This window comes from Hypanus sabinus, chromosome 12 (genome assembly GCF_030144855.1).
Source record: "Hypanus sabinus isolate sHypSab1 chromosome 12, sHypSab1.hap1, whole genome shotgun sequence".
Lineage (NCBI taxonomy): Eukaryota > Metazoa > Chordata > Chondrichthyes > Myliobatiformes > Dasyatidae > Hypanus > Hypanus sabinus.
In genome coordinates this window covers 51,529,062-51,542,977 of record NC_082717.1, presented here as the reverse complement: position 1 = coordinate 51,542,977, position 13,916 = coordinate 51,529,062, and the positions used below count along the sequence as shown (strand labels likewise).

At 37.6% G+C, this 13,916-nt stretch overlaps 1 protein-coding gene across 12 annotated transcripts in view; it reads left to right on the top strand.

The window, feature by feature from the left end:
- Positions 1 to 13,916, top strand: part of nrxn1a (neurexin 1a) — a 1,527,797-nt gene that overhangs the window by 58,191 nt on the left and 1,455,690 nt on the right. For 9 of the 12 annotated variants that reach the window (XM_059985909.1, XM_059985918.1, XM_059985912.1 and 6 more), the window contains one exon: positions 13,584 to 13,601. The exons of 2 other annotated variants lie outside the window; for them this stretch is intronic. In XM_059985909.1, coding sequence (XP_059841892.1) covers positions 13,584 to 13,601 — 18 coding nt within the window. The remainder of the gene's footprint in view (positions 1 to 13,583; positions 13,602 to 13,916) is intronic. One more of the 12 variants, XM_059985919.1, reaches the window with a different exon arrangement.

The following is a 13,916-nucleotide window of genomic DNA, read 5'->3' as shown; positions in this document are numbered from 1 at the left end:
CCCCATGTTGCACTTTAACTCATCACAGTGACCGCAGTTTTGCACTGTTATTTGCTTGTTCTTCCTCACGGTTTCTCTACACACAGCATCTACTTTTATACCAACTACCTCAGCCCTATCACTCTGGTTTCCATACCCCTGCCAAATTAGTTTAAGCTCTCCCCAAAAACTCTAGAAAATCTGCCCACATTAACATTGGTGGTCCCTGAGTTCAGGCGTAACTCATCCTTTTTGTACAGGTCATACCTTTCCCAATGATCCAGAAATATGAAAATCTGGCCATGCACCAATTCCTCAGCTAGCATTCATCTGCAAATCATTCCATTCTTATCCTCACTGCTGTGTGGCACAAGCAACAATATAGCAATTTCTACCCTTGAGTCCTACTTTTTAGCTTTTCACTTGACTCTCTTCAGGACTTTACCCTTGACTTTCAGCTGATCACCTGATACCAATAACCGATCACTAGTAGCTCAACAAAAGCATAATTTCTTGTGCAATATAGCTATGATCTGTACTTCACAAGTTTTGTTAATTAACATTTCTTTGTTAAACTTCAACACGTATTTCTTTTGTGCTTTTTCAACAATTTTACAGCTTTCTTGGCCTTACCTTGTGACACTGGATGATCTGGTTAGATAAGTATATGTTTAGCACCATTCTGTTTCATGTAGAGCTCAAATAAAGACGAGTAACAATTATGACCATTATCTAAACCAAGTTTTTTTTTGAAGCCAAGACTGAGAAAGTAGATTCTGATTAATGAATAGTATTCTCTGTGTTAATACATGTTAGAGCATGTTGGTTCATCTGAATTCTCTTCACACAATAATGTGTTGTTTCTGGGAAAGATATATGGTTATATTGTTAGTTTGTCTCTCCAATTGTACTTAACTACTGACCAGAGGAATATAATGTCATCCAGACTGATAAAAATCTTTTAGCTATTACCTTCATGCTCAGAATCCGGAATATTAAATACTCAACCATTCTTCCAAAACCCAGCATTTCAATCGGCTTAGTACAGTGCTCTGTGTCTCCATTTGATATATTCTTTTTACCATTTGCTGTTAGATTAATAGTTATTGAATGTCTTAAAACTTTTATCAGACCATGTTTTTGATTCAGATTATCTTTCTTATGTTTCTTCACCTTCTTCCATCAGAGCAATATCTTCTTTTCTATCCTTCAACTGAAAAATCATTGTTTTATATCCTCAATGTCAAGATTGCTCCTTTGCACCAATGTCTAAGTTCTCAAATGATAACTTTTATATCATATCTACAAATTTAGTTTAAAGTAAGTAGGTCCTTTGTCCCACCATGTCATTGCTAGCCTTTTAAGACCATAGGACACAGGAGCAGAATTAGGCCGCTTGTCTGATTGAGTCTGCTCCACCATTTCAGCATGGGTGATTTATTATCCCTCTCAACTCCATTCTCTTGCCTTTTCACCATAACTATCAACTTTTGCTTTAAATATACATATGGATTTGGCCTCTGCAGCTGTCTAGACATCACTCTATGCTGAGACTGCACCCTCTGGTCCTAGATTCACTCACTGCAGGAAACATCCTCTCCACATCCAGTCCCTCTATGCCTTTCAATATGCAATAGGTTTCATTGAGATCCCCACATTTTGCCTATGTGCACTACTTCCATCCTTGTGTGCCTTGGCTGTTCTGTATGTCTAAATGCTATTTCTTTCAATTTCTATATTTGATTATGCAGTCATAGAAATGGTGGCTCATCTTTGCTTTCTTATTGTAGCAATTATTGACACTGTTGATTGAATTCTCTATGGAAGTATTATAGCCTGTACAATATGAATCATAGTGTGGTGTGTAGACAAGTGGTTAAGGCGTTGGACTAGCGATCTGAAGGTTGTGAGTTCGAGCCCCAGCTGAGGCAGCGTGTTGTGTTTCTTCTTGCAGATGGCATGAAAATTCATAACGCTATGGAAAGTGAGTAAGGTTATATACAGCTGAAGCAAGATATTGATCAGATGGAAATCTAGCTGAAATTTAATCCAACAAATGCAAGGTTATACATTTTGTGAAGTAGAAAGAGGTAGGAAGTATAGGTCATATGTCACCTGCAGATGACCTGCAAACTTTCAAATGTTGAAGGGCCTAAACAGAGTAGATGTGAAAAGGATGTTTCCCATGGTGGGAGAGTCTAGCACAAGAGGGCACAGCCTCAGGATAGAGGGGTGCCCTTTCAAAACAGAGATGCAGTATAGGCATCTAACCAAAGGGTGGTGAATTTGTGGAATTTATTGTCACATGCAGCTGTGGAGACCAGGTCTTTGGGTGTATTTAAGGCAGAGATTGATAGGTTCTTGATTGGACATGGCATCAAAGGTTATGGGAAGAAGACTAGGAACTGGGATTGAAGAGCAGGAAAAAAAAGGATCAGCTATGATTGAATGGTGGAACAGACTCGATGGGCCAGATGAGCTAATTCTGCTCCTATGTCTTATGGTCTTTTGTCTCTTAAATGTAGGGATTTTATTCCTTCACTAGATATCAACCACTCTTTGTTTAAAAAAAAGAAGCTCCCCTTAAGTTGAATACTGATACCTTTAATCTTAGACCTGTGCCCTCTTGCTTAAGTTACCTCTACCATGAAAAAAAATGATTTTGATGATAATCAATAACTCTTATAATTTTGTATGTCTCTTATCTTGTCACCCCTCTTCCTCCTTTGATTCATGGAAATAAGCCTAGCCAATCAAATCTATCACAGAATCTAAGTCCTCCAGTCCAATGCAACATCCTGGTGAAACTCCTCTTCTGCATTCTCTGGTGCTTAGATATGGCAACCACAACCCCACACAATATTCAACGTGCAGCCTAAGTAGTGTCTTGTAAAGTTGTGGTATTACATTTTATGTGAAGTTTTATATTCTGTGCCACAACATATAAAGGCTAGTATTCCATATGTCACCTTCACCACCTTGTCAAATCTCTTTCCACTTTTGGATTCTCATGTCCCTCTGTTCGTCAAAATTTCTTAAAGGCCTATACTTCCTACCTCTTTCAGCTTCACAAAATGCATAACCTTGCATTTGTTGGATTAAATTTCAGCTAGATTTCCATCTGATCAATATCTTGCTTCAGCTGTATATAACCTTACTCACTTTCCATAGCATTATGAATTTTCATGTCATCTGCAAACCTATTGATCATCTTTCCAATATTCACATCTATATCATCAATGTATGCCACAAATAACAAGTGTTGCAGCAAAAATCATTCTGCTACTCCACTGGTGATAGACTTTCAATCAGAAAAGCATTCTTTCACCTGTGGCTAACATTGATACAAGAATCTCCATTTGGACTGGTACTGTTTCCTCCCTTACTTCCAAAACAATATTGAGATATATCTCATCTAGCCCTGGGAATTTAGCAGCTTATGTTCTTTCCAACATTGATGAAACACTTGTCCACCCTCAAGCAATTCTGAATGACTCTTACTTAATTTGAAAAGAGCTTTTTTCACTCATCATCATTGTACAGAATTCAAATTAACATTCCTGGATCATTACTAACTGCAAGACTTATTATAGTCCCACTTCATAATTTATTACCGCACATTAAAATTTCAACATTTAAGGTAATAATGTAAGGAAATTATGCATCTTCTTTGTTCTTACCGCCAATTCCATTCTTTACCTTTCTTCTGTTACTGATGTAATGCCTAAGAAAGATCTGAGTTCTACATTTCTTTGATTTTGCAATTGTTCTTACATTTTCTTTGGCTGATTGCAATCAGTTTGCATCAACTTTTAGCCCAAGATTATCCATCATTTTCTGTACAAATGCACACTTGAGCTTTACATTTTGTTTGCTTAATTGCATGAGCATTTTAATATTTGAAGCAATTCTTGTTTGGGGTCCTTGTGTTTATCAGGTGCTATCTTGATTCTACATTTTTATTTTATTTATTTCTTGATATAGTGCAGGACAGGACCTTCTGGATCAACCTGCCACATCATCCAGCAACCCCCCCCCCCCCATTTACCCCAAGTCGTATAACAGGACAAGTTACAATAACCAATTACTCTACACTTTGTGTCTTTGTAACAAGGGGGGAACCTGGAGTACTTAGAGGAAACTCCCAGGTTCACAAGAAGAATATACAAATTCCTTATTGACTACATCAGAGCTGAACTTACAACTCCAACTCCAGCACAGTAATAGTCATGCTAACCACTATACATTTTGAAGTGGTATGAAAGGTTATTGGTGACAATTTCATGTCATAATACAATTCTGTAGAAGAGTAAGTATATAATTGTATTGATTGTCAGATATTATTGACTCATCCATTTTCAGCTGTACATTTGCACATGACAGATCTTGATTGGTGAATACTTTGGCTCCTTACAGCTCAGCATATAATCATATGGAGGAGGTAGTAGTATACCTTTTTGTCAAATTCTTGGTTTAATGACATCATTTGCCACATTTTTCTAACATATTTCCATCCCCTTCTTCAACACAGTCAAGGGTTATAGTAGTTTGGCTTCTACTCTGGTTATTTTTATACCAGTTTGGGTATCTGTAAATATTTCTGCATGCGTTCCCAACAGTTTATTCAAGTGTGATTTCTTTCCAGCTCAGCTTTAATTTCCCAAGATAACCTTGGTCTATCAATGTTGGTCAATTAGTATCATCACAACAAGCATTCACAGTTCAGTAATGCTACTTGGTTGGACTTGGGTAAATATCTTTGCCTGAAATGGACATTACATTTATTTCCACTAAATAAATATACTGGCCATTTAACTGAAGCAACACACAATCTTGTGTTTGTGATTCTGACCATTTAACTGTATATTTATATTGAAGTTAAACTTTTCTGTTATTATCATTGATGGCATAAATGCTGTATTAGTTCAATTATCCATTGTTCATGTTGTCTTCAATTCTGTGTTGATATTCCCTGTGATTTCCTGCTGTGAAAACCACTTCTCTTAACAGATTTCACTAATGGGATTGTTTTGGTTTACTACCGTGATTATGTTTGTTTATTTATTTATTTAGTGATACTGCACAATTTAGGCCCTTCAAGGCAACCCATCCAGAAACCCCCAACTTTACCTAATTCTAATCATGGGAATATTTACATTAAACAATTGACTTCTCATTATGTCTTTAGACTGGGAGGAAACTGGAGAACCCAGAGAAAGCACATGATTTCCACAGGGAGGGTTTCAATAGGTACGTTTAATGTGAGAGAAATGTATACAATATATATCCTGAAATTCTTTTTCTTCGCAAACATCCATGAAACAGAGGAGTGGCCCAAAGAATGAATGGCAATTTAACATTAAAACCTCAACACCCCCCCCCCCAGCTCCCCCCTCCCATGCACAAGCAGCAGCAGGGCAACGGTCCCCCCCACCCCCACCAGCAGAAAACATCAGCACCCTCCACCGGGCACTAAAGTGTGTTGCAAGCATCAATAAAGACAGTCTTCACTCATTCACCCGGTAATTTGACATACCACAGGCTCTCTCTCCCTAATAAGGGAAAACGAGGTATCCCCATTTCACAGCAAGTGGGGAGACGTAACAGACAACTTGCAGATTTGCAGTGTTAAAAGCCTGTTGCATCGCTTTTTCCGAGCTCTCCGCCCAGAGAGTCAGCCCCGGAAAGGTGCAGCTCTCTGGACTCACAAACCCCAGCAGCTAACCCGCTGCTACTGTTGTTCCATTTTCTCCTGCGACGCTTCAGTCAGGGGCACTGGCCTAGAATCAGCACGTCTCCAGAGCCATGAAAATCCGGAACCCTGAAGTCTCACTCACCTTCCAGGTTGTGTCCTTGGGGTATTAAAAACCGGCTGGTTGTGAGGCCCTGAGAGCAGGTCCCAATCCTGCAATGAACCCACATCAGAGTGTGATCCAGGTCAGGGTCTTCAAAAGAACCTTCAGAAGGAAAGAAAGAGACATCAGTTATAAAAATAGAGCTGTTTGTAAATATACAAGCAAAGAAGTAGCCATTTAGTACCAGAGACTCCTTACAGGGGATGCAGTGACTGAACTCTGAACTCCAAAGCACCGAGCTGTAATAGCTGTAATTTTACACTTCCATGCACAATTCAAACTAAAATGGTGTCTCCTCAATTCTTTCACATTTTATTTGCCATTGTTTTTTATGGTAAAACCAATGGTCTCAAAAGCTATTTGTTTCCTTCTGTCAATTTTCAATTTAAAAAAATGTTTATTGGGTTGTCATGCTAGCCTGAGGACTCTTACCCGAGAGGATTTTGCTAGCGACATTTTTGTGTTGTGACAGACAAAACCTGGAAGAATATTGTTTGACTGCAGTGCTGTGATTTCTGATTATTCTTTTTTGACATCAATCTGTATAAATGTGGGTGCATCTTCTTAAAGAGAGACCTTTGCAAAATGACTCTAGCTTAGATTTATTATTTTGCCGTAAGTCGGAAGAAGAATACCAATACTGGGTACACTTCTCTGCCTTTCTCAATGTGTCCTTGTCTCTATAATTTCTCTTCTCTGGTGAAAAAGGTTGTAGTTCAACACTGTTATCCCCTCAAAACTAATCAATAAACTACAAGACCTAAGCTTTGATACCTCTTTGTATATCCTCAATTTCCTCACTTGCAGATCCTAGTCAGTACAGATTGCCAACATCATCTTCATCGCAATCACTATTAGCACAGAGGTACCACAAGGCTGAATGCTTTGCCCCCTCCCCCCCCACTCACTTTATACATAAGACTGTGAGGCTAAGTACAGCTCTAATGCCATATTTATGATAACACTATGCTGACTCAAAGGTGGTTTTGAAACAGCATACTGGAGGGAGATTGAAATTTGGTTGAGTAGTGCCACAATAGCAACCTCTCGTTTGGTGTCAGCAAAACCAAAAAGCCAATTATTGACAACAGGAGGAAGAAATTGGGGGTTCCATGAGCCAGTGCTTATTACGGGATTGGAGGTGGGAAGGGTCAGTAACTTTAAGTTCCTGGCTGTGATTATATCAGAGAATCTGTCCTGGGACCAGCACGTAAGTAGCATTTCAAAAAGGCACTGCAGAACCCTGTACATTGAAACATACAGTGAAATGTGTTGCAACACACACAAAATGGTGGAGGAACTCAGCAGGTCAGACAGCATCCATGGAAATGAGTAAACATTTGACATTTTGGGCTGAGACACTTCTTTAGGACTGGGAAGGAAGGGGTAAGATGCCAGAATAAAACAGTGGTGGGAGGGGAAGGAGGCCAGCTAGAAGGTGATGGGTGAAGCCAGATAAGTGTGAAAGATTAATGGCTGGAGAAGAAGAAATCTGATAGGAGAGGAGAGAGGAGGCTGTAACCTTGGCCACCAAGAAGTTATGCTTGTGGTGGATGGAGTGGAGGTGCTCGACGAAGTGTGTCCCTGGATTACAATGGTTTTCACCAGCCCTGAGGAGGCCGCATCAGGAGCACCAGACACAATAGCGGACTTCATCAGATTCATTTGTGAAGTGTTGTCTCATCTGGAAGGACAGTTTGGGGCCCTCAATGGAAGAAAGGGAGGAGGTGTATGGGCAGGTGTGGCACTTCGGTCACTTGCAGAGATAAGTGCTGGGAGGGAAATTAGTGAGGAGAGATGAAAGTTCAAGAGAATCATAGAGGGAGCGAACTCTGAAAAGTGAGTAGGTGGGGGGAGTAGGTAAAGATATCTTTAACATTATGATCCCTTTGGAGATGGTGGAATTTGCAGAGAATGATGTGTTGGATGTAGAGGCTGATGGGATGGTAGGAAGGACAGGAGGAACTCTTGTGAAATGCTTTGTTTGCATCAACAGCCAACATAGTCTGAAGATGTACTGGGGCAAGCAGACTGTTCTCAGTTCGTTGGGTTTCACTAACTCCACCATCTTGACAGGAAGAGTGATACAGTTTTTCTTGAGGTCTAAACTTCCATTTGGTAGTTTGGAAGCACTGGTTTCATTTGATCTCTGAAAGCTAGTATTTTTTTTATTGCTAATCTATATGTCTTTGTTATTTGATACCTGGGAACATGGTGAGTAACATCTTCAGTTTAGATGTTTACTCCTAAAACACACAGAAAATGTTGTAGGAACTCAGCAGGTCAGGCGGCATCTATGAAAATAAATGAATAGTGAAATTGGGACAATTTTATTTCTAGTTTCTGCACTTTCACCTCAGCTTCTATTACTCTTAATTTCTCATTATTCTTCCATACTCTTGTATCTTATGCAAATATTTTACTTACACATGCATAATTTGAACTCCCTTGATAGCTGAGAGCGAAGTTTGCATGGATTACTCACATGAATATAAAGAGGCTCAAGGATCTACTTGTGTTATGCTTCTATTCTGTTTTCAGTTTTCATTTTCATTGTCCCATTTCCTGTGCTCCCTCCCCCACCAACCACTAACATCCTTCTTCCCAACACCTCGCATAATAACATAACCCTGTCCATTTTCATCTCTGCTTAGTATTGCAGACTTGTGAAGTTAAAGAAGACCAAGGGGAATTCACTTCATCTTCTACTCTTGGCAGAATGCTAGAGATAAACACATTGATTATTTATAGCCATCAGTCGCTAGTAATGTATATCATACTCAGAAATGAGGAGAGAAAAATGCCTGAGAGGGACAGACCTGAAGTCATTTGTGCTTCTCTACATGTAAGCCTAATCAAATATCATTTCTCAAATTATTCATTAATGAGGAATGCTAGCCTGATTTATATGGTCAGCAGTGAATATACTGACCCAGTCATTTAGTACAACACAATTTACAGTCCCTCAGTGTTTTTTTTTTGCACTGGAATTTTTTATAATTAGAAATCTAAAAAGTTGTTGGACAATTTATAATGGTCTTGCATAGTTACGGGAGCATGATATACTTTGCCTCCACAATTTGTTCTATTCACAAGGTATAAATATTTTCACAATACAAGCTAGATCATGTTAAGAATGCAAAATGATGGGGAAAGAAAGAGTATTAAAAGAAAATGATAATGTACATAAGAAGAAAAAATTGCACTTCCTTTTCAGCAAGCTGATTTCCCATGTGTGGTTTTTCAAGGCCAGTGAAATTATCTACAGTGATTTTAAAATAATGTTGTTTAAAACTATACTTAAGTTTGAATGGATCCTAATATTTTATGATGCATTTTATGAGTATATGTCATTAAGTACAAGCTCATGCCATTCTATTATCTTTAAGCCAAATTTCTCAGTAATACACCAGAGGAGGAGAGCATCATTCACGGCAGCCTAATGATTTGCAAATTAAACTGTATAAGTAAAGATATGAGGTTGCTCTCTGATTTTACTTATTAATATTGCTAAACACTGATAACCTTGCTGTTTCTTTTCAACATCTTAATGGGGCATTCCTTAATGAATTGTAGATAGGTGGATTTTTCCTTGATCCAGCCTGCTGCTCAACTCAGATGAGACACTGTAACCGAAAGAAGCTGCAGAAGGTTTTAAATCTAATCAACTCCATCTTGGGCACTAGCCTACAAAGTACTCAGGCCATCTTTAGGGAGCAGTGTCTCAGAAAGGTAGCGTCCATTATTAAGGACCTCCAGCACCCAGGGCATGCCCTTTTCTCACTGTTACCATCAGGTAGGAGATACAGAAGACTGAAGGCACACACTCAGCAGTTCAGGAACAGCTTTTTCCCCTCTGCCATTGGATTCCTAAATGGACATTGAAGCTTTGGACACTCCCTCACTTTTTAAAATATAAAATATTTCTGTTTTTGCACAATTTTAAAATCTATTTAATATACGTATTTGATTTACTTGTTTATTTATTATTTTTTTCTCTCTCTCTGCTAGATTATGTATTACATTGAACTGCTGTTGCTAAATTAACAAATTTCACATCACATGCTGGTGATAATAAACCTGATTCTGATGACACAGGAGCTTCTGTATCTTGATCTAGGCAATGCATCATGAATCCAAATCCTGACAGCATTTTGATAATTAAGGATAATAAATTACCTTTATAGGATAGTTCAAGTTCTTGAAATATAATAAGTGATTAAAATCACAGACTAAAGAACCTAGAGTTATTTAAAAAAAAATTTAAGGACAGGCAAATAAGGTGCAACAAGCAACTATTTGGTCCTTCCCAGGTTATAAAAGCCCAATTTATGTGCTGTGCGTGTATACATTAAAGCACTTGGGAGACTGACTGGTTTAGTTTGCTGGCTGTTCCAGGTTGCAGGCATCTTCTGTCAGTTGATAACTCAACATATGGCCACATTTCTGATTTATGAACTGCCTGGTTTACAAAAGGCTCACAGGAACAGAACTCTGTTATAATCTGGGTGGATCCTGTAAGCTATTATATCTTATTGCTTGGGTATTTGATATTAAGAGTCCATTTAAGTTAATTATGTTTACACTGTCCACTGCCCCTGCAGAATATATTCCAAAAATAACAAAATCACATTGCAGCTACATACACTCAAGCACAATATTAAATTGAATAAAGGAGGACATTTTACAAATCAAATTATTTGATGGTGTGGCAGTTTTGGTAGCTCTTAGATAGTTTTAATCAAAACTTGCTTTTTATGTTATACATTTAACTATGGGATCTTTAAAGAAAAATTACTGCAGAACTGAGATTTTTTCAACAATGCTTCAAAAATACAGCATCCATTCATTAGTTAACTGGGTTTAAAATACTAAATAATGATACTGATGAAGTTGCATGGTGACCTAACAGGATGGTGTAAGGATACTCTCAGGAATCTTGTTATAATGTGTAGCATATTTTTTGTAATGCACTGTACTACTGCTACAAAGCGATACATTTCATGACAGGTCAGTGATAATAAATTTGATTCAAATTCTGAGTTCCACTTCAGAAGTGCGCATCAAATATGGATTACTTATGGCAAAAGTAAATTGCAGCACAACTAAAAGCAAATGATACCTTTGGTGTATAATAACTCTATATGCCATATAATTAACCAAACAGAGAACATGTTTGAGCTTCAGTTTTCTGGAAAAATTAGGCAAATAACTTGGTGGTGCAACAGTACTTTATTTTGAAGTATTTTGAAAAAGTACTGAGCTGCTGTCCATTAATTATAATGTTACATTTTGGGATGAGTTGCTACATATGAGGCTGTTTAACAAGTTAAGAGCCCATGGTATTTCAGGAAAGATACTAGCAAGGATAAAGCAGTGACTGATTGGCAGGAGGCAAAGAGTGGGAATAAAAGGAGCCTTTTCTGGTTGCCTGTTATGTGAGTGTTATGTTCCACAGGAGTCTGTGTAGGGATTGCTTCTTTTTACATTATATATCAACGATGTGGATGCAGGAATTAATGGTTTTGTGGTGATACAGATTTTTAGACAAAGATATGTAGAGGTGCAGGTAGTTTTGAGAAAGCAGAGAGGTTACAGAAGGAATGGGCAAATGGAATACAGTGCCACAAGGTGTGTAGTCATGCACTCTGGTAGAAGAAATTAAAAACATAAACTATTTTTGAAGTGGAAAGAAAATTCAAAAATCTGAGGTGCAAAGGGACTCACGCAGGATTCTCTAAAGGTTAATGTGCAGGTTGAGCCAGTGGTGAGGAAGGCAAATGCAATGTTAGTATTCATTTCGAGAGGATTAGAATATAAGAGCAAGGACGTAATGTTAAAGTTCTATAAGGAACTGGTGAGGCCTCATTTGGAGCACAGTGAACAGTTTTGGGCCCCTTATCTAAGAAAGGATGTGCTTTCATTGGAGAGGGTTCAAAGGAAGTTCACAAAAATGATTCTGGGATTGAATGGTTTATCATGTGAGGAGCATTTGATGGTTCCGGGCCTATAATCACTGGAATTCAGAAGGATCCGGAAGGGGGGATCTCATTAAAATCTATTGAATATTGAAAGGGAAGATTAGGAGAGGATGGTGGGGGAGTGTAGGGCCAGAGGACACAGCCTCAGAATAGGGGGGCATCCATTTAGAACAGAGATGAGGAATTTATCTAGCCAGAGAGTGGTGAATCTGTGGAATTTGTTGCCACTGGTAACTGTGGAGCCTAAGACATGTTGTGGGTCTATTTAAAGTAAAGGTTGATTGATTCTTGTTTAGTCAAGAATATAGGGAGAAGGCAGAAGATTGGGGCTGAGAGGGAAATGGATCAGTGTGATGAAATGGTGGAGCAGACTGAATGGGCCAGATGGCCTAATTCTGCTCCTATATCTTACGATCTTAAGGCCTTATTTTATTAGAACATTATATCACTTCTGTAGGATTTATGTCTTATATAATTTAAAAAACACTTTTTGAAAATTGTTTAATTTATGAAATTTTGATAGATGAGATGCTAGACTTGTGTGTTTGCGGTTAGAATCATGATGCAACATGTTTTATCGAGTATAAGGTATGGTAGAGCAAAGAGAATGGGAGGTGTTTAAATGCTATTTGATTGTTTCATTTTATCTCTTTATAGAGTAATAAAGGATTATGTATGGAACAGTGACGAATAAATACTTGAAAATGAAAAGAGCAGCAATGCAGGAAATCTAAACTAACAACAGAAGGTGCTGGAAATAGGCAGCAATTCAGGCTAAAGAGACGACGTCAGAACTGGAAGGGAGGCTAAGGAAGCTTGGAAAACTGCAGAGAGGGTGGGATGGGGATATGTTTGATATGGGCAACCTGTTTTAACTATGGAGTTAAGCTGTAAACAATGTAATGTGGTCAGTGAGTGAATTTAGGCAGTTAAAGGGTGAGAACATAAAGAAAGTAAGTTATTGATTACAATAGAAGTTGTGAAGTCCAGTCCACTATGATAAACTACTATTGGCCTGAACATTTTCAATATTGTCTATTTTTTAAAATAAATATTTTGCTAAGGAGTAATAGGCATAAAAATTGAATTATGAATCAAGCTCATTAGTTCAGTAATTTAATAAAATTTATAGACCAAACTTATTATTATGGTTTTTGAATCAGTGCAGTACAAATTTCAATAAATTGTCATTAAACTTCTGCCTTTCATTAAGACACTATTGTGCAAGTGATTTAATCTTTTGTTTTAGATGATGTGTGGTGCAATGGACTATTTTTTACAAAATTGCTATATTGCTAAATTAAGCAATTTTTTTAGATAAGTATTTGCATAATTGCTTTATTTGATGGAATATTTTGTTGGTTTAGCTTTAGTATCTTCTTTGCTTTTCAAGTTTATAGAAATTGTAATTTTAAAATCCTGTCAATCTGTCTTAAAAGTTTAATTACGAATGGGAAATGCAAGGGTAATAATTTTATGTCTGTTGTTTCTAATTCAGCTTTTCTGACTGTTTAAAAAAATATTTACCCACTTCAGTCTTCAGAGGCAGACTGCACTTTCTTCCCTTTATATATTATTTATTTTTTCCAAGTATGCTGACTTTTAAAGAGCACTGCTTCTTTCACGCTTATTTCTGTTCAGTGTTGATGGAACACTTGCATGTTGTGTTTAATGCCTTGCATGATCAGAACATGCAGAGGCAAACTCCAATCTGCATGCTGCTTAATGAGTCTTTTTCCTTTTTCTCCTTCCCTGCCTTTGCACACAGAAGACAACTATGTTGAAGGTGGGTGCTTCACATGATTTACTTTTATAAGCTTGCTTTTTGTTGGTGGTAAGATGTAAAAATTTTAAACAAACTCCTTTTCCAAATGGTATCATCTTTTTGTTCATCTAGTGCTATTAATCACAAGCCAATGGCATAGTAAAATGTATGAATTTATATGATATTAAGCTAAATGTATTTAAAAGTTAAGCAATGCAAACATTTTAAAATTCAGTATGAATACACATTGTGGACAATTTACCACTTAAGACTAAATATGTTTTTGTTTAGTCATTCACAAGACAAGTAATTCCATGTAATTATACGGCTGTTTTA